The sequence below is a fragment of the Chelonia mydas genome, chromosome 17, assembly GCF_015237465.2.
Source record: "Chelonia mydas isolate rCheMyd1 chromosome 17, rCheMyd1.pri.v2, whole genome shotgun sequence".
NCBI classification, from domain to species: Eukaryota; Metazoa; Chordata; order Testudines; family Cheloniidae; genus Chelonia; species Chelonia mydas.
This window is the reverse complement of record NC_051257.2, coordinates 18024168-18046102: the sequence shown is the minus strand read 5'-3', so window position 1 is coordinate 18046102 and position 21935 is coordinate 18024168. Positions and strand designations below refer to the sequence as shown.

General features: G+C 45.9%; 1 protein-coding gene across 4 annotated transcripts in view; it reads right to left on the bottom strand.

The window, feature by feature from the left end:
* Positions 1–21935, bottom strand: part of COL26A1 (collagen type XXVI alpha 1 chain) — a 221305-nt gene that overhangs the window by 31002 nt on the left and 168368 nt on the right. For all 4 annotated transcript variants that reach the window (XM_037880523.2, XM_043531229.1, XM_037880525.2 and 1 more), the window contains exons 5-7: positions 10815–10968; positions 3206–3322; positions 447–599 (exon numbers count right to left, since the gene is read on the bottom strand). In XM_037880523.2, coding sequence (XP_037736451.1) covers positions 447–599; positions 3206–3322; positions 10815–10968 — 424 coding nt within the window. The remainder of the gene's footprint in view (positions 1–446; positions 600–3205; positions 3323–10814; positions 10969–21935) is intronic.

Sequence of the window (21935 nt, the reverse complement as noted above, 5' to 3'; positions counted from 1 at the left end):
AGCCTCGGCTTGATTTGGAACCCGATGAACGTCCAGCAAAGTAGGCTTGCATGAGGTACAGTTGCCTCTTCAAAATTAGGACAATTCCAGAAAAACTAGGACATGTGGCAACCGTAAACCCTCCCCCATAACCCCCAGTCCCATAAACTACCCAGCTATGCTTCTTAATCCAGGCTCAAGTAACCACCTGAATGAAGAGTTGAGGTTCATCAGCAGGGATAGATGGGACAATTTGACTTCTTTCCTCCCCCAAAACTTTTTCCTCTGCCTAAATACCCAGCAAGATCCACAAGAGACGCAGGTCATCTGGTCTCTTCCAGTGAAAGCTGGGACATGGTAGCACTGGGCAGGGAGGGGAAGAAAAACATCTGATTTCCTCTGCACAGGTTACCAGCCTGTCACTCACAGATGCACCCGGAAAGATGTGGACACTTAAGGAAACCTACTTTCTTTTTCAGCGGTGGGCTGCAGCGAGTAGAGAACCCCTTGCTGGACAGTGAGGGGAAGGCCTGGGGTGGCAGGTGACCCCGGAGGTCCTGGGGGTCCTGGGATCCCAGTTTCTCCTGGAAGTCCTCTTGGTCCTGGAGGTCCCAGAAGCCCTGCAAAGAAACAGAAGAGGAGATTTCTGTGAAGTTGGAGACACATCAGCAGGTGCACTGGGGCAAAGGGTTAGTACAAAGCCCACCAAGCTGCTGGAAAGAATTTAATCTAGGTCTAGAAACGGCATTGGTCAGTAACAGGAGCTGTCAGAAGGGCTGAGATGAGCATCTCTCCACCCTTGGATCCAGGTGCAGGGCTCGGGCCGTGCCGGTGAAGTCTGTGGCCCGTCACAACCCTTACATTGGCAAAAATCCCAGTAAAAGGAAAAATCTCTGCTTTTGGAGGATGAAATGTTCTGGCCTCCTGCTGCTGGTGAGGGATGAAGTGCACCATTTAAAATGATTCTAGAAGCTGCTGCTATTCAGTGTGGAATGGAGCCGCGGAAGCTACACAGAAAAAGGGTTAATGTTAATAGTAATACTTTGCAGCTTCCATTTTCAGAGCACCACGCAAGCCTTCAGGAAACTTCAATGACATCCGAGGGAGACAGCTAAGTCCGCATCATTATTCCCCTCCTCCCTTTATAGATGGAAAAACTGAGGCACAGAAGGATTAAATGATTTTCCCAAAGCCACAAAGCAAACCAATAGCACTGCCTGGCTCCCAGCCTTTTGCTGAGCCCATCACAAATTGATTCCTGCCAGGTCAAAGGGGAAAACAGGCAGTTATTAATAGAGCTGCTCCAAAAAAAAAAATTTATGGAAATTTTTCACTTTTTAACAGAAATTTGAATACTAAAAATTTTGGTTTTCGGTGAAAATATTCAAGTTTTTGGGTATTTGGTGAAAATCAAATTTTCTTGGGAAAGCAGAAACTTGTGGCAAGAAAAATTGGACAACCCCCCCCTCCCAATTTTCCACTGAAAAACCCTTGTTTATTAGTTTTAAACGAGTGATTCTTTTCAGTGAACTCCACAGGAGACCGCAGCGGATGCGCGGGACAGAACAACTTCTCTGGGGAAGAGTTCGAAGATTTCTACATGAAAAAACATTCATTATCGACAGAACTGGTGGGAAATGGGAGGGGCGGGAGAGAGAGAAAGAGAGAGAGAGAATGAAAAAGCAGTAGTTTTGTCTCAGAACCACATCTGTTAAGTGAAATAAAAGCCCTTTCAGTTGGCTTGAAATATCAGGCACCTGACAATGACACCAATACAGTCCCACCCTGTCCCTATTAGCAAAATGCAGAGGATTTTTAATTTTGGTTAGAGGTGTGGGCATTCAGCACCTCTGAAATTCAGCTCACTCTTATTTAGCTGTCCTAAATATGGGTAATTTGGGGCTGAGCCTATTTTGCTTCGGTTTCCCCATCTGCAAAACAAAGATCATAAGGCCTGACTGGCTCAAGGGCATTGTGAGGTTTAACTTAAGGATGAAACTCACCCCTGTGCAGAGGATCCACACAAGGGCTGGAGTTCTACATAGGCCTCACGCTGCAATTCTGCATGGGAGAGGGGAGGGGGAACATCGCCCTAATGTTCGTGAAGGGCTTTGAGTTACGCAAATGGAAGGCAGCGAAGAAATGCAAAGTATTATTCTGAGCGACCCTCCCAAGCAGGTCGGGAACCAAATTGTGCAATGGGCAGATTAATGCTGCTCTCTTTGGGGTTGGAGGGCTATCTTGTTTCTGAGAAACCAGAGTCAAGACATCCCAGACCAGACCTCAGCCATTTTCAGGACCGCAGCAAATGCCAAGACGTCTCTGGGGCCGTTCTCATATTTAAAGAAAAGGAGGACTTGTGGCACCTTAGAGACTAACAAATTTATTTGAGCATGAGCTTTCATGAGCTACAGTTCACTTCATCGGATGCATTCAGTGAAGTGAAGTGAGCTGTAGCTCATGAAAGCTTATGCTCAAATAAATTTGTTAGTCTCTAAGGTGCCACAAGTACTTCTTTTCTGTTTGCGGATACAGACTAACACGGCTGCTACTCTGAAACCTCTGACATTTAAGGCACACTCCGGGTTTCAACTGTTTCCCTGGCTTGGAGATTTATGAAGCACTGCTAATCAGTATGTATGCCGCTTGTCTGGCAGCTTGGCATAGCATTGTCTCCATCACAAGATTTAGTAACATTCTGGGGATGAGTGAAGTCTCCTAGCTCAGGAATAGGTTGCACTCAGAAGGGAGGGCCCTATCTAGAACCCTTTTTTTTTTTTTTTTAATGTAGACAGCATTATTGTTCAAATGTTAACCATCTGATTGCTTGATGTACCTGACGAGAGAAGCAAAATTCCTCCCCATGAGCTAGGCATGCTCCCCAAAAGCAGGATGGAGCAGTGAAAGGGCTAAACAGGAAAAAAGCTCTTCTCTGCTTACTAGCTGGACAGAGACTGGTTTTACATCTCCTATTAGGTACTGCTGGCATCCCAGAATAATCACTCTTCAGCTACATGGATGGGCTAAGGGGGTGTCTATGTTAATTTAAAACTTTGGGCCCAGTCCTGGGAGGGGCTGAGTGCCCTCAACACTCACTGATCAGAGGGAGTTGATTCAATGGGACCTAAAGATGCTCAGCCCATCATGTGATCAGGCCCTTTATGTGCAGAGGAGTTTGTCTAGAGTAAGATGAGCTTCCTAGCATGAGTTCCCCTCGGAGACTCACCTGGTGGCCCTGCTGGTCCTCTCTCGCCAGTTTGTCCCCTGTCTCCTTTTGGTCCTGGTGGTCCTGGAAGTCCAACTGGTCCAATTGGGCCTGGGGACCCATTCTGCCCGGGTAGCCCTGCAGACATTCAAATAGGAAACTAGTTGGAGCTTAGGACACTGGAGTTGTTATATGTGCTTACACATCAGAAAGCAACCCAAAGAGATTTTGAAAGGTACAGCTGACTCAGGGGGAGTGCCTGCTCTGTTTGGTTGCAGCAGGGGAGAGTGGTGTTGACCCCATGCGTGCCAGCTTACCAGCACACTGGACAGGAGAGCTTCACTCACAGATCACATGCTGCAGACAGCAGCATCTATGCTAGTCAACAGATCATGCCTATTGGAGTGTTGATGCACAGGCCAGCATGCTAGCCAGTGCCTCCATCCTTTGTTAATCTAAACTTGCAGTGGCCCCCCTCCCAAACCAGTACACCTACATGGCACAAGGCAGGGGTTTACAGAAGTCCCTACTCCCTCCTTCACCTCCTTAACCCAGACCCAGCTTTTCGTCCCATACAAGTTTAATATGACATGATCCAGTTGATACCTATGTGAAAGCAGGTACTAGACTGACTTCCACTACCACAAAGAGATTGTCTATTACACATCAAAGGAGTGGTATGTCTCCTCCATTCATTTAATATTTCATTACATCTAATATATGTCCCAGTTAATACAAACACTGTCCACGTCAAGAAACACGCGTGATTGAACCAGACCCAGCGTGGCAGCTAGATGTTACCCATTCGTGTCATTGAGGAGAGTGCTGAACAAAAATACATGGAGATACTTGTAACACAGTGACCCCAGGTAAGTGAGCTACATAGCATATTCCTCTGAAACCCTGGGTAAGCAGACAGAAGGCACAGAGAGCAGGGTGTACATTGTACGCAAGCAGGAAGGCAGTTCTTCCTCTAGGCTCTAAGTTGTGGAAAGGTTGAATGGTTTAAACGTCTCTGCTGTTTCCTTTGGGCTGACAAAATAATAATAATGTTTATCACTTATATAGCCTAGTGCTTTATATTAAACACTATGTCTGTTCTTGCACACCAAGGTAATAGGTGCTTTGGCTATATATATATATATTTTAAAAGCACTGACCAAACACTGCTTAATCCTTGCAACTCCCCTGAAAGTTAGGTAAATGTTTTTGGCCGCAGTGAAGTTAAGTGACTTGCCTAAGGGCACTGAGCAAGTCAGTGTCAAAGACAGAGTTAGAAGAACTCAGGAATTCCTGGCTCCTAGATCTGTGCTACCAGGGGCTTTAGAATACTCAGAAAGAGAGAGAAATGCAAGCCACAACTTTGGGGAATGTTCAGATTTGGGGTACTGGCTCAGGCCCAACTTTACTTGTAAATGTAGTGAATGGAAAATATAAAACTCTCAAACACACAGAGGGCAGGTTTCATTTTCATACACTTTTAAACTGTCACATAGGGAAATCCCACCCTTTCTCTCCCCTCCACCACAGCTTGATATCAGGAGAGGCACCAGCCCCTCTGACATCACTCCCAGCTGCCTCTGGAGGGCTGGGCAACATTGGCTGGCCAGGTATCAGCGTCATGGCCTGTGCACAAAGGATTGAAGATCTTGCAATAAATGATGAACACATGAGATCTGCAGCTCCAAGAGCTTGAGATAAGCACTGGAGACCAAATCCTTAGGGTATGTTTACACTACGGAGACGATATCACCATAGCTAAGTTGCCGTAGCTATACTGACACAACCCCGTAATGTAGACGCAGCCGTGTGCGGACAAAAGGGGTTTTCCTGTCGGGGAAGATACACCACCTCCCCCAGTGATGTCAAGGGAAGCATTCTTCGGTTGACATAGCTGCGTCTACATTGGTGGTTGGGTCGGCTGGGGATGTGGTTTTTTCACACTCCTGACCAACATAGCTATGTTGACCTAACGTTGAAGCATAGACCAAGCCTGGGTTACCTTTTTGGCAGGTGTGGATCTGATTCCTATTCTGGGTATGCTCATCCAAACTATCTGCATATCTTGGAGATGTTAACCACAAGAGAACAGGCTTTCATAAAGATCCCCAGTCCTTTCTTTTATCTGGTTTGTAAATATTGACACAAGTATTTTGGAACTTCCACTTCTTAAGCAGCTGACTCTGGGAAAGAAAGGATCAGATCGGATCGGATCGGATCTTAAGGGTTCTTAAGGTGCCACACGTACTCCTCGTTCTTTTTACTGATACAGACTAACACCGCTAACACCCTAAAAAATTAAGACTATTTTATGCCATCAAACAGAGTTCTGATTCGATTTGAATGCAGAGCAAAGATTCGTGGAAGGTTTTTCATTTTTCCTAAACAAGATTGTTCATCCATAGAACACAAAGGCTTTTCAATGTCTGACAGGGCCAGCCTCATGGATCTGGTACGGGAGTCATCTAACATGACAAGAGCATAGGCCGCAAATTATATCTCCACGTGGTGCCTTGGCATCAGCAATATTCAGAGCCCAGGGGCCCAGCTCCACCAATATTTGGGGCTGGATGTCCGTCCTCCCGCGCCTCCCCCGAGTGTCCCCCAGCCCCCACTGCGCCTCCCCACCTCTGCAGCTCCATGCTGCCTCCCTGCAGCAACTGCTGCCGCAGCATCCTAGTGCCCCCCATCTAAATTGCCAGGGCAGACTGACTGAGCCTGCCCTTCCACCTCAGACCCTTCCCTTTTCCGGCAGGACCCTCCACCAGCACAGGGGGGGCCCCCGCCCACAGTCACCTGTCCTGCCCCATGCTGGGCAAGGAGGCAGCCCCATCCCTCACCCCCAGTGAGGCTACAGTCGGGGGCAACAGCAGGGGAGGAGGCGCACGCAGCACCCCCCAGCACCCACCACGGGGGAGGCGAGGGAGATTCCTGGGCCTGAGAGGGGCCCTAGGAGCACATGCAGTGACAATGGTGGGAGTGAGTGTGCTGCTGGGGGGGGGGGGGCGGGAAAGGGGGGCTCCTCCCCCAGAGCTCTTGGCAGGGAAAGGGCTGGGGGAGTCCCGGAGCAGCCTGCCTGCACCCCAAACTCATCCCCAGCCCCCACCCCCCCAGCCAGAGCTTTCATCCCCCACACCGCACCCTCAACCCTCTACCCTAGCCCTGAGCCTCTCTAACACCACAAACCCCTCATCTCCAGCCCCAGCCAGAGCCCTCATGCCCCCGCACCCTAACCCTCTGCCCGAGCCCTGAGACTCTCTAACACCCCAACCCCCCCAGCCCCAGACAGAGCCCTCACCCCCACACCCCTACTCTCACCCTGAGCCCCTCCCATACCCCAAACCCCTCATTCCCAGCCCCAGAGCTCTCACTCCCTACACTCGCCGTGAGCCCCTCCCACACCCCAAACCCCTCATCTGCAGCTACACCCCACAGCCCTCACCCCACACATCACAGCCCTCACCCCCCCTCCGCACCCCCTCCCACCCCCAAACTCCCTCCCAAAACCTGCACCCCCTCCCTCCACACGCCCTCCCACCCCCAAACTCCCTCCCAGAGCCTGCACCCCAATCCCCTGCCCCAGCCTAGGGCCTGCACCCCAGACCTCCTCCCTCACCCAAACTCCCTCCCAGATTCTTGGGCAGGTGGGGGGCAGAGTTTGGGCAGGGGTGGGTTCTGAGCACCACCAAAAATTATACAACCTGCCGCCCCTGGACAAGAGGATATATCTGGCAAGCTCAGGTAGGTGTGCATTGGCCCCTTTAAGAAAAGAAGGCCATCCATGCAGGGCACTGTAAGCAGCCATTAGACCATGTACTGAAGCTAACACACACACACACACACACAATTCTGAATTGTTGTCACTGAGAATTCCTTCCTGCACAGAGGGAGGAATAAAAAGTATTGACTGTTTTCAGGCACAACGCAATGAGCTTGGGTCAAAATATGCCCTTGATCATATAAAATGGCCTCAATCATCAAGTTCAACCATTATAATTCAACCCTGTTAACTTCTGCAGACCAAGAGCAATCATTTGCTGCCAACAGCCTCAGTCGTGCTGTTACAGAAGAGATTTAAAGGAGATGGCACTTATTTCCCTGCAGGTAGAAAGTGCTAATGGAAGGACCAGGAGCTGCAGCACTGAGTAATATATCAGACAAACGCTCAGCCCGGTGACAAATGGTGTTACTGGCTCAAAAGAGACAAATGTTAAAAAAAAAAAAAGATACAAGAAAAGAGAAAACAAAACCGGTGGGTCAGGTCTGTAGCTAGTATAAGTCAGCGTAGCTCCAATGAAATCTTTCGGTATTGATTTACACCAGCTGAGAATCTAGCTCAAACCTTGAAAATGATGAGAGCCAGAGAAAGGAAAGGAGAGGAAGAGGGCCGTGGAGGCATATTGGCTAGGGCACCAGAGTAGGACTGAGAAGATCTGGGTTCTACTCCTGGTTCTGCCATGTGACCTTGGCCAACTCTCTGTGCCTCTTTCTTTTCCCATCCTTTATCTGGCTTGTCTGTTTTGATTGGAAACTCTTTGGGGCAGGGACTGTCTCACACGGGGTGTTTGTTTGTACAGTGCCTAGAACAACGATGCCCTGATCTCAGTCAGTGTTTCTAGGTATCTAGTTATTTGTAATACAGGTAAATCACCATCATCAGATGTGGGTTTCTTTTTTCAATCAGTAACATACTTGCTAGCTCCTTTTGCCTCCAACTATCCACCTGGAGCAGCAATTTTATCCCTCCTTGTGCAGCTGGTATTCTAAATTCCCCAACATCTGAGGACAGATGAACGTCTGCCCTGGGGAGTTAATGCCATGCCAGCAAGAGAGAGGTAAAACCCAAAGAAGAAACCCAACCTCTCTGCATCTACAGGGCACCACATCACACACATCCCTCTCTGGTGCCTCCCCCACCCCAAGTTATAGGAGGACTCTTTCATCTGAAGCTCATGATCTTGCCTGTACTGCATTCCTGGAGGCACCATATATACAGAAATGAACAACATTTTGTGCTTTGAAAGGGGAGAAATAGATACACCAATCACTTTCTCTGTGGCACAAGCTGCTCAGACTCTAATTAAAAGAGCAGGAGGGTGGAGAGGAAATGCAGATGAAAAATAGGTCTCCCATTACCCACTAGTTAAAATCTGAGTCTTTTTTTTTAATCCTCAGTTAAATACAGGCCTGTTGATTAACGAGCTGATCAGAAAGGCCAGTGATGCAGCTGTCTCAACAGCTCTAATTGCTTTTAAAGGACTGTCTAGTTTAACTCCTGTCAGTCAGGGAAGAAATATCAACCGTAGTAAACAGTAGCAAGTTTTTCTGGATCTTAGCCTGGAAAGGTCTCAGTCAGTCAACGCTACAAGGTCATTCTGAACCATTCCCACCGTTCAAAGCATCGAACCCAAACCCACTTCTAATGGGAACCACCCTTGGAAAAAACAATGGCAGTGGCCTAGGCAGGAGGTAACTTCCCAACACTGTAAGAGCACAAGGAAAAATATCATGCCCATGGACCCCTAAAGTGGAGTAAGGGAATTTAAGTCAGGTGGGTGGAGTCTTCAATCTTGTTCCTGGACAGACACTGATAAAATGAAGTGCAGGTGCAGAGAGACCCCAAGAGCAAAAATAAATGAAATGGGGAAGAAGGAATGAGCATCTAATGGACGCTTGGGGAAACGCTGCTTTAATTCAGTTATTGGCAACTGTAGTTGTCGTGCTAAAAATACTTTGCAAAACATATCGTTAGAAAGCCTCCCTTCCCTGTTGTGGCATCCTGTCCAGTTATAAACAAGGATTACATCTGGTCTGCGTTGGCTGCATCCGTGCTCCGAGTCTGCTGCAGTCATGAAGGGCTGCCATAATAAACGGCTCTGACAAATAAAGGAAAACATAAACGAACACTAGGCCCTGTGGAAGATAAGGAAGAATGCTGGGAGCCGGGAAAGCAACTGTCAGACAGGGCCTTGGAAGTAGAAAGTGAGGATCTTGAAGTGAGCGTGCCAAGGTCAAAGAAATACAATGCTAGGAGACCTGTCTAGCCAAGACAGCTGAGCTGAAGATTTGTTGTAACTTTTTTTTTTTTTTGCACACCACAGGAGGGATCATAAAACAGCCCAAATCTGTTTATGCTCAATTTAAAAAAATATATTGCATTGTGCCACAGATTTATCATCTTTCCTCTAATACATCAATGGCCTCCCAATCCAGGGCTCACTGCCAGAGAAGTGCTACATTCTGAATACAATCAATGAGCATTACATGTCCTTTCTAGGGTACCCCCAGGGTCTCTAGATTTTTCAGGAATGTTTCACAGTGAAAATCCCCATCCATTGTGTGTAAACATTTTCCTTACAAGACACAGAAATAGCTACTGCTCCTAATGCAAGCTTAGCGTCAATGGAACCAGGAGTCAGCTCTTAGTGATTTCTTGGGCCAACACAAACACACAGTTTAAGAACAGACCATTAAGGCTGGCAAAAGGGGGCTGGAATGTTCCCCCCCCGAGGTTGGCCACTTTTTTCCTGGGATGCAACTGCTCTACCCTGCAGAGGCTGAGGCGCATGAAAAGAAGCAAAAAGCTCCTCACTTTATATAACAGCATCCTCACCAATGCAAGAACAGCAATAATGGGTTTTGAGGAAGTCATATCCAGCTCCCCTTGGCTGGAAGGATGGCTTGGGGGGGAGATTAAAGAGGAGAAATAGGAGGAGATCCTGCAATGTTCCAGAAAACAGTACAGGATTTAGTTTCATTTTTACATTATGCAGTTCCTCTGTAACTCATAGATCTCTTCTTTCAGAGAGAAGGAAGAATGCAGTCCACAGAGCTGAGCTGCACAGACAAACTGCCTAAACTGTGCACGCAAATCCCACGTTCTACCAGAGTGACAGGTAGCTGTATCCGAGTATACCATTTTGGGTGTGTGAACACAAGATCTGTGCTCACAATTTAGCAGAGAGAGACTTAAAGCAAACCCCTCACTCACCCTGAGCTCTGGGGCAGATAAGATTCACAAATGGTCCTTGCAGCTATGGCAGATCAAATCGAACTCCCAGATTTGAATAGCCTCCAGCACTGGGGAAGTGTGGCTCCAGATCTCACCATCACTGGTTCTATTCCATCCCTCCAAGTTAGGCTGAGACTTCTGAAAACACATCTCTGTGGGGTTTGTTTTCTCTTTGTAATGTATATTTTCAGCCAGGCTGAAGCTCCCACTGCTTTGCTGCAGATGCAAAGATAACTGCAGATGCAACTCTGAGGACCTGGGCCAAGAACCCCCCAGTTTGCAACTGCCCTAAGGTAGTGGGAGGCACAAGTGCTGGGACTGGTACTTGCAGTTCCCTGTAGGCTCAAAAACATGGGCACAAATGCCATGGGTGCAACTTACATCTGCCCATTTGAAAACCTTTTCCTACAATTCCCACTCTCTGACCCGATAACTAGAAAGAACAGGAAATATTTCACTCTGAGTCATGGATGTGCTCAACCCCAAGGCAGTTTCTAAGACCAAGTTGCACTGAAGCAACTTATTCATTAGTTATCACGCAGAACTCACATTTGGATTTGTACTGGGAATCTGACACTACAGAAGGCAGTCAGAGTTAATGCCTGGCTATATGCTTACCAGCTGGTCCCACCGGCTTCCTCAACACAGTCCCAGGATTTACCAGGGGAATAGCATCTGGGAGCAATTCATCATACCACGTGGCTGTCGTCCTCGTGATTGGCAGGTCATTCTCTGAAGGGAGGGTGCGCTCTGCAGACTCGAGCAGAAGAATCTAAACACAAGTCACAGGAAGAAAAACGTAATTGGGCAAGATGGCTCCATACTCCATAACGCTGGATTCCGAGAGGCACTCAGCACTGAGGTCAATGGGAGGTGCTGGGCAATCTCAGGGTCAAGTCTATAAGTGACTAGAGTTCCAATTACTGCACCCCAGGGACTCTACTGTGTGCCCTGAACCCCAGTGGGCTGCACAGTGTATTGAGGTGTTTGCAGGGAGGTGCTGAGCATCATGCAGGATTGGGCCCTTAATGAGAAAAGCAACATGTTGTCAGTGAACGGCATTACTATTAGGGGACGGAGCCTTTCACCGCTCTACGTCACTTGTATAAATGCAGCTCAGGTCAGTAAGACCGTGCTGAAGGGAGGCTTGGCAGCCTGTGTGAAATGAATTTTGGGGCCTGAGAACTGGCACCGCTTGCAATTTTCAAGATTCTGACAACATTTTGAGAGTTGAAGAGGGGAATCTGGACAACATTTTCCCTGATTTTCAGACACAGCTCAATTTTGGAATTTAAAAAAAGGGGGTGTGTGCGCAGGGGGAGCTGGGGAGAACACAATTTTTAAAACGGTGGCAATTTTTCCTCTTTTCTTCACACAACTCAGCTCAATAGTAAGCCATAGTACGCAAAATGCCAGCTGTAACTCTGAGTTAATGGACGCCACTTCCAAATAATTAACAATCTGATGTTTTCTGGGTTTGACCCGTTTGGGCTATTTAGAATGTAGACTCCTTGGGAAAGGGGACCAGTGCCATATCTCCCTCTGTGCATTATACAGTGCCAAGTACACTAACATCACTGTAAATACAATATTACTAGTATTCCTCTACAGCACTATAAACAGAGGCCAAGAGGAGGGCCACAAAGTCAGTGGGAATTCAGCACATTTAGCATCTGGCAGAATCAGGACCTAATTTCCCATAAAAACAGGGGTGGGTGGGGTCAATCCACAAGATTATACCTCCAGCAGAATTTTCTCTTGAAATACCATGTTGAGGCAATGGCTCAGTGCTGACCTGGGAAAAGTCCCTCAAAACAACGTAAGGGCCCTTCCCTATAGCACCACATTTTCCCCATGTACGTCTCCTAACCACATAAGGTACGTCTACACAGCCCATGACAGCAAGCCTCCCAGACTTGGGCTAGCTGGGCTCGCCCATCCCCGTGTCCCGAGGCTTCAGAGCGTGAGCTCCAGCCCAAGCCACAGCTTTTCAAAGCGCTGTCTACACAGCGATTTTTAGAGCACCAGTACGAGCTATGCCACCCCAGGTTTGCCGACCGGGGTTGTGCAGACATGCCCACACTGATTTAGAGCTCAAGAAAATAAAAGGAGTACTTGACTCAAAGCTAGCCTCGAAATCATCAGGAATTTTTGAGCCTTTATGTGCTGCGTTGATTTTTACATAATAAAGTCATGGTGTAATTTATAAACACGAATGATTTTTTTTTTTTTAAACTTCCAAAAATTATGGAGTGTATAATTTATTGAGTACAATGCATGGCGGGAGCCAATAACGCGACAAAGCCAGAAATGACGAACATTCTGCAGAACACATTAGCCTGACAAGGGCACAGCAGAGACTAATTAAACTGGGAGCTAGGTTAAGTGCAAAGAACTGAACCTCTGCTGGCACGAACTAGCAGAACGCCCTCCTTGACTTCAAGGTCATTATTCACAGGGACTGGTGTCTTGGTTTCTGAACATTAGGTTGATGAAGAGGGAGGCAGGAAACCACCATCAAGAAACGAGGCCACACTGACCCCTAATTTAACTCCAATGCCTGTGGTTATGTTAGCCCTGGGGTGAATTTAGTTCAGTGGGCCTGTTGCACTCTTTTTCTTCCATCCAATTCTTTTCTTGTTCCAGTTTTGAAGGAACTATGGTCTCAATTTAGAAAAAAAAAAACACTTAAGCACGTGCTATAATTTAAGCACACACAAGTCCCATTGCACATTGTACATGCTTAAGTGCTTTCCTGAATCAGCATTTATCCTAGTACTTCCCTTTCCAAAACTGTTGGATAACGTTGTATTATATCTGTTTCCACCTCTCAACACAAAGGAGGCTGCACTTCAGCACTGGGGGAAATGATGCGATCTCTACACGAACTAAGTGCTCTGACGCTTGTTAGAGGTGCTATGTTAAAGGAACACATTTAAATCAATAACAACAACAGTTTTAGGTGGGTATGCAGAACACAGCGAAATGGGGGCATCTAGGGCCCTGTACCATTGCATTATTAGCGGAGCTGACTGAGTTCTACCAAAGTTCACGTCTGGAATGGGAACAGTTTTGAGTCATTTTTGTGGGTGATAATAAAAACGTGTTACCACATAATCAACACAGAACAGTGGCAATGGAGTCTTTTGCATTAAAACAACATGTTTTAAATGAGTGCTCTGCTGATAAATGCTGTAAAGGATTTAAGGTGCGTAGCTCAATAATTCTGAACACACTGTTCCACATTGACTGCCTACACTTTTAACAGTCACTAAGACGGGCACTGTAGTTCTAAGTACGTTTTCCAAAACTGGTTTGGGCTCAGAGGACTCAACAGCTTAGAAGTCCCAAGAAGTTGTAATGTAAGATGGCAAAGACTTGAGCCGGTTGAGTAGTACTCATTGAATAACTTGGACAGATTGTGTCATGTTCTCTGAGCAAAATATCTGGTGTAGTAAGCTATATAAAAATCTTTCACCCAGCTATAGGGCTGAGCTGGAAGTCGTACAGAATTTGATGGAGAATAGCGTCCTTGCTATAGAATTTTGAAACCAACCCGTGGAATTCTATAGCAAGGATACAGTTCTCTGTTCAGTTCCATAGCTCAGTTTCAAAATTCTAAAGAAAATCAATGAGTTTCTATTAAATTCTGTAGATGCCCAGAGTGATTTCTATAGGACCCTACTGGTTTCATGCCTATTAAGTTCCAGAGGACTTTCCCTTGAGGGGACAACATAATTAGTATGATCACAAACAATTTCACAGATTTCATTACAGGTTTAAAAGATAAATTACTTCGTGAACAATAGTTGATGGCAACTTTTGACCCAAGGCAGCTCTGAAGAAAAAGGTTTCTTGCCCATCAATTATTTGCAATCTCGTTAGCTGTTCTTGGGAGACAGAACCCTGAACTCAGGTCGCAGGCAAACGATGAGCAAACCATGAGGTAAAGTCTATCCCTGTTCAGCAAAGCACTGAAGCACATGGTTAACTTTATAGCTTCTATAGCAGGGGTATAATTCTCTATTAAATTCTATACGCTGGTTCAAAAAAGACCGGCAGAACGGATACCATTTACTACAAAGTCAATGGTATTTCATGAGGGGAAGTCAGAACAGAATAAAACTTGGGCTAATGAGCTGGTTTGGGTGCAAAACCGGACAAAGCTTGGTGGGGTTTGAAACTAGCCAAGTTTAGACTGAGACACTTAACCCCTATGAATCTAAAGCACCACATCTCACATAACTCTGTACAGGGACGTTGGAACAATTTGTATAGTGAGGGTGCTGAAAGCCAATGAACCAAACTGTAAATCCTGTATATGATGGAAACCACTTCAAGCCTGGTACTGGAGTCCATTAAACTACTGCATGTCTAAAGGATCCAGTAATCCTTCAAATGCCACGCTGAGAGTTCACTGCAGAGCTCAGAGTGAAATCAGATTTGCCTCAATAATTTTAAAACACCCCATAAAAATATACCAGAGCTATAATCTCACTTCCACCTCCCCAGTCACAGCGTTCTTCTTTGCCCAATTTAGCGTCACCCGTCGAGGAAGTAACACAGTGCCCAAGCTCTGCCACCGTGAGATGTCAGACTTGTGAAAGCAACATCTGATCTCAGCAATGGCTCTGACCTTAGATATCTGCTTGTGATCAGGTCTGCACTATGACATTTGATACCAGTAAGTGAGGCTGGGAGGGTTGTGTCAGCACTCTCAATGGTCATACTGCCTTGTGACCTTTAGCCTCAGTTTGCCACTAAAAGGAAAGCGACACAACAGAGGAGCCACAATAAGAACTTGATTCATCTCTTACTTAGCATGATGTAGCTCATGAGTAACTCCATTGAAGTCAATGGGCCTGATTTTCCTCTTACGCCAATGTAAATCAGGAGAAATTCCATTGGAATTTCACCCCAGGCATTAGAGTGAATATTTGCACACATGGGCTGGGATAGTCAAAGGATTTAGGTGCCTAACTCCTCTAGCAGCCTTTGAAAATCCCTCCCAGGGCACCTTATATCTAAATCAAGCTGGAATTTGTCTGTGAAAATATTCCTCTGCCTTAAAAAAATTCCTGGGTGTTTTTCATTTCCCATATAACAGCCCTGCAAAAGCACCTACCGTCCTAGGCACACATTTCCTTGGCAAAAGTAAGTTGCATGTTGTGGGTGAATAGAAATGTTTAAGGTTATTTTAGAGAAATTTTAATACACATATTGGGGTGGGGGGGATATTTTACAGTGCAAGACTGGTTACAGAAAGTGAATCACAACATTTGCCAGCCACATGGGACAGTCGGAGGGTCACAGGCTCAGGGAAAGGATTTCTCATCAAGCCTGAAATTTATAAGAAGTGAGGGCTGGGAATTATTAGGCTTTAGGATGAGAGGTTTTGAATTGTCATTCTTAATTATAGTAGTACGTGAGAATAAGAGATAGGCCAGATCTGAACTTCCCCAAGGTGTCCCGATCTGGAGGATAAATTCTGCTCATTAGCAAGACCACAGGAGCCAGTTGTGTCATTCACACATGGCTCTTGATCCAAAGTTTGAGTTGTTCAGAAGTGGGTTTTGGTTCAGGCCCTCCCTAGTTAAAATTAGTCATGAAATTGTTCTTTACCCTCCTGGTCATTTGTTTTACATTAATTGAGCTACAGAAACCTCAGAAGCTCCCATTTTAAGACTTGTACAAAGGTGGTTTTAAACCCCATCCTGATTTTCATTCTTGTTAGGAGCAATAGGCAAGATATTAAATGAACTGCTGACTGGCAAGTTGCCTAAAACATTCTTAAAAGTCACGGCATTGTTAGAAATAGAAATGTGGGCAATATATCTGGACCCGGGCAACAGGAATCTCAGGGATTTACTTTACCACCTCTTTGGGGGGTGGCATACCAGGTACATGATGAAATGTTCACCACCAGTGTGTGTGACATACAAGACCTGAAATATCCATGAAACATCAGCACTTAATAACAATAGCACCCAATCTACAGTACCTGTAAGCATCCTTGCCATACAACAGAGGAACAGGATTTTCCATTCTAGAGAACTTGTGAGCACGGTTATAGTACTATATGGGGATATTCAATCTCTAGTATTTATGACTACCGCTGTGTTACAGTGGGAGCTAGTTTCATTTTATATCCTTCAAGAGAAGAGGTGAACCCCATAAAACATAATTGTCGTATGCATTTCTTAAATCTATCCCCCCCTCGGAACAGGTCAAGAGCACTTTAACATCTGTATTGTAATTGTCATTGTTTTTTTGTTACTATGGCTCCACATAATTGTAACTAGTAATTAAAAAAAGACAGGATTATAAAAGTGGAGTGTGATATTATATTCTAAATAAATAGGGTGGATTTCATGTAGCAGAAAAAAACAACAGTGTATTGGTCTAAAGTCTATACATGTTTAAAAAATTTCCTTTAACCTTTCGCAGACTTCTGGGCAGGGTATCGCCTTACAAGGACTGTTTTCATGCAGAAAATATGCAGATCATTTATCAATCACACAATGAATCAGTCAGACACAGGATTTGTAATGTATCTCTTTGCATTTAAATCACCGTGAAATGCCACAGACTTCTTAAAAGTAGCGTCAGGAGATAAGAATGGGTTATATCGACTCGGATCAAATATTGCATTTGAACAATCACCAAAAGATGAGATTAATATCACACTATCTGTAACCCTTGGATAGAATTTGTGAAAAGATATGGGTGTATAGCAGAATAAAACAAATGGGACCTTTTTATGTGATAATACAGATGTAAGTTGTCTGCATGCCTTACAAAAAGAGAATAATGTATTCAAAGGAGGCAATAAGACTGCATAGAGCTGGATTCTGCTCTCACTCACTCCAGTTTTACACCCTTTAGACTTAAGAGATTTAATCAAGATTTACATTGGTACAGTTGACAGCAGAATTCCGGCTCTGTGTTTTGCTAGCTAGTGGAAAGCCTGTACTATGCGTTAGGGGTAAAAGAAATCCCACTCCCAAAATGCTGGTCTGGCACAACTGGAATCTGGTCTCATACCGATGTGAAGTAGGAGTACCTCCGCTGAGGTCAAATGGTCCCACAATGGTGTAAAACCAGATAAAGTGTGAATTAAGCCAGGCCTAGTGCATCTGTTATTTTTAGAATTTTCTCCCCTCTCCGCTCCCTTTCATCACCCGTTCTGAAATTATTCACCTGGCCCCCTTTCTGATTCTCCTTCCGCCTGTTTTTTCTCCTCTTCCTAGGATCCTTTCTTTAATCGGCACTAAACAGATCGGGAACACGATACCTGAGCACGAGTCAAACTTTCAAACCTACAACACATAATTAAAAAAACGAATACCACCTACCTCTTATAGAATGTTTTTCATCAGTAGAACACGAAGTGCTTTGCAAAGGAAGGTAAGACTCATTATTCCCTTTTTACAGATGAGGAAATGACTTGCCCAAGGTCATCCAATAGGCCAGTGGCAGAGACAAGAAATAGAACCCAGGTGTGCTGAGTTCCAATCCAGCGTTCTAATACTCTCTGCCAAACAGCCTTCCATTTGAGTGGGCTAAGCATTAAGCAAAGTGAGGTCACCCATCTCTAGTCCGCACACAGCATAAATCAGAGCTGAAGCAGGAGAGCTAGGAGAGGAACCCGACTTTCCATCATATTACCCAACTCTTCCTCTGCGTGGTCACAGTGCTAAACGTGACAATTCTGGACCAGGCCACTGAGAGCACAAGGCATTTTGAGAAAACGAGTGAAGTCTCCCTCATGCTCTCTCTCACCCTCAGATAGCATCTAACCATTTTGCCTTAATGACTCCTGTGTTTATTTCTTGGTTATTTACACCTGATGCCAATCCACACATCCCTCATTTCAGATTCAGTGGGATATTTTTGCAACCTCTAATGTCAATCCAACATGCTGGGTGAATTGAACGCCTCTCTTACAAAGTGAAAGACGGCATAAACTTTAGTTACATCCCCCTTTTATAGGTTCTGCAGACCCACAGAACTTTGCTGTACTGCTGACCACAAGTCCCTTCACTTACTGTCTGATAAATGGAGGGAGTGGGGAATAAACCAGCTTTCCATACCCATCATGCCCTGCTGGGCTTTTCTGTGGCGTCTCCCCAGTACCCGGACATGCTAAAGAAAGTGTTTTCTTGCTCATGGGACTAGCACATTAGTGGTGACCATCACAGCCCGTCCAATCAGCATCCACCCAAGTACACAAAGCATTCAAAGCCAGCTTGCAGCACATTAGCCATTTCCCTTGACCTTGGCTCTGCACATCTTGGCCATGTACGCAAATTAGAGACAGGAGAGGTCAGAGGCCTCACCCCTTTGGTCTCCGAAGCACCAGCCAATTTGAGACCGCTGATCTTATCCATTCCTATTCCATGAGCTCACCGCAGCCATGCTGTGCTGGAACTCTACCGGGAACCAAAATCGGCAGTTATTCATGAGTGACCTTTACTTGATTTACAGTCATTGTTTCATTGCAAGTGCCTCCCTTGCGCCAATGCAACGCCCACATGTGTGTTGATTTTGGTTTGTCACAAATAACCTAATTAATTATCCCCAAGTTTTCAGCGCGCACACACACACACACACACACACACACACAAGTCCTTCAGCTATAGCATATACACAGCAATGGAGTAACTTCTAAAGCTGCTTGGAGATCTAGCCATCTTCCGTGTCAGAGTTAAGGCTGTGGAAGGGGATTCCTCCTCCTGAGGAGATGTCGCCCACCTTGCAAATGCTGCAGTTAGCGATAAGTGACCTCCAAAGAGTTAGGACATTCCCCATTTGTTCCAGAGAAGTCTGAAAGAGAGGAGTCAGGTCACAGGGACCTTTTTGCTGCCCAGTGTGTGTCTCCTCTCCCACACTGGCTCTGGCAACTCCCTCTGCTTTCCAACTCATGATATTTTCTTGCATAGTTCGGTTGCTGGTGACTTCTGCTTTGCCTGGCACCCAGTTGTGCTTCCACTCATATGTTTCATGTGCTATGCAGGCCGTGGAAAAGCGAGGGAAGAGAAGGAATCGGAGCGTCAGAGGGAGCTCCCCAAAGCCAGTGCCAGTGAAAGGAGATTTCTGGGGACCCCAGGGGAGTGGGGAAAGAGGAAGATGAAACGAGAGGCGGGCATGGGAAGAGAAGAGTGAAGCATGGTGGGAAGTGGAGGAAAGAGAAGGAGGTGTGACTGACAGAGGAATTGCTGCCCACAGCTTATCCAGGTCCTGTCAGTGGTGTGGGTGTGTCCACATCACCAGCCCACTCCTCTCTAGGAGTCACTCGGATCCTCATTGCTCTTCTCTGCCAGGGACGCATGGCTAGAGAAGGGAGCCAAATGCTGGCCAGGGGAGCTCTCTGTTTCACACACACAAGAAAGCACTAATCATGGGTGAGATGGGCATACCGGCAATAAGCAGCTCTCCTACACTGCAAGCCAAGTCAGGGGTGAGGAAGAGAAGATCTGGGCTGAATATAGGAGGAAAAGCAAAGCAGCAGATAAATTCCAGATCTCAGCCTAGTCCTGGACAGTTCCCTCCTCCCCGAGCACTAAGCTAATCTCCCTTAAGCCTGAGGCTAAAACAGAAGTCTGGCTGTCATGCCAAGCCACCCAAGCCCAAAAGATCACTCAAATCAAGCTAAAAATCTCAGAACAGCCTTTTGAGAGATGTCCTGTTACCTCTGCCTCTGCACTAGCCAAAAATACAGTGACTGCAGCCTCTTTTGTAGTACTTGGGTGCTTCTGTTTCCAGCCAAAACCAAGTTCAGAGGGACACAAAAATAAAACAGTTAAACCCAATTTTTCTGAATCACAACCGAAGTTCATTTCAAATGCAGCAGGGAATGGAGATTCGGAGAGGTTTTTACTTCTTCTGATTCAGTTCTGCCATCTCTAAAAGGAAGAGCGGGGCCAAGTCAAGGAAGATAACTGGCCGAGCCCTATTCATAGGAGTATAAAAAGTCACAATTTTAGCCTCATCTTTTGCAAACCCTTTTCAGGAGTACATAGCAAAACTCAGACTAGCTCAGACTTCTGCATCATTCCACTATTAAAAGCCTGCTGCCAAAAGACTTCTATTTTTTGCAGTGCTGGTCAAGTGACCTTTTGCAGTGCTGTCTATGTTGACACACAGCATCTCTTGGCTCTCTCCAGAGTAGTTTCTTATCAACTTCTTCCTTCATCTAGTGCTGGACCCGATGGGGACCCATCCACTGACTTCAAGAGGCTTTGGATCAGGCCCCCCATACACAACGTGATTCTGCTCTCCTAGCAGTGTAAATCTGGAATAATGCCACTGAAATCGATGAAGTTAAACTGGTATAAAATCAGCATAAGTAAAAGCAGAATTGGGCCCATGGTAGGTGGATTAGGTGCCAAGTCACCACTCCTGGAGAGTGAACAGATGCAAAGAGCAAAGGAATAACATTCACAGAGATTAACCACAATCCAGGTTTATTCCCAATTTCTCTGTCTCCCTTTGCAATTGGGATGGGGTTTCCTTCAGCCATTTTCCTGTTGTGTCATGATGGAATGTAATATTTTAACACAAGGCCATTGTGTTACATCAATACATGGCAACGTTGCTTCAAGCTGTCATTGTGGTGAAATGGTGAAAAATGTGAAAGAAACCATTCACATAAAATAAATAGTCTCTCCAAACTGTCCAAAGTACCCAGGTTTCCTTTGCTTTCACAATCCAGTAAAATATAACTGCGTTAAGATCTAGTTACAGGAGAGCTGTGTTGAAAACTCAAGTCTTCCAACCAATGTGAAGAGATGTCACAAGTGAATGCTCACTTTAAAATCATGCGGCTAAAATAGAGAATGACCGCGCTCCTCTTCCAGGCTAGAGGAGCCTTGAGAGACAGCGTTTGCTCAGCATTACAAGGTGCCAGGGACTGCAAAACACTGTAGCACAATACACAAAGATGCCATGTGTGATGCCCAGGATCAACTGAGCTGAGACGAATCAACACTGCTGAAATGTCACCGACTCCCCCAGCTAGTCAAGTCTTTTGTTCTTTCTGTTTATTCAACAGACTGTCCAGCTACTTGGAGACTTGGAAGGTCACAGCTTTCCTCAAGATTCCAAAGCAAGAATGCAGTTCTTTTGGCAGGAGGCTGTTTAATTATCTATGACTCTGAGCTATCCAAAACTCAGCACTCAAGAGGGAAAGGGAAGAGGGGTGTTCTTCTGATGGTTTTGGTTGGGATTCAGATATTACCAAAATCCTTTGATTACCTTCTAAATGGGACGCAGGCTACATCTTGGCTCTGGACTTCTCATGCATCCACCTCCATGCTAACAATGTCAGACGATCCACAGGGCTAGCCACTAGCATGCTATGTTCTCTGGCTGAAATCTCAACTCATCCCTCTTAACTTCAGTTCAGGTCACAGCCTGAAGGCGGCAAATCCAAGAGTTCTTTAATGGGACAACATGGCAGTTTTGTCCATCTATAGACAAATTACAGCCAAGCTTACAAGGGGTGGAAAGGGACCCTGGCAGCTCCTTCTCTCATTCGTGCTCTCATGCAGGAGGCAAATACAATGCTGCTGCCAGCACTTACGAAACATCTGTACACGGAGCTGTTAGTGCTGCTACATGTGAACTCACTGCCCCCATTGTCCACGAAGGGCACTCCTCTGTCTTAATCCAGTTTCACATCTGCCTACCAACATTGACTCCAATGCAGTTGCACTCTTGGCTTGGGACTTCTAAAGG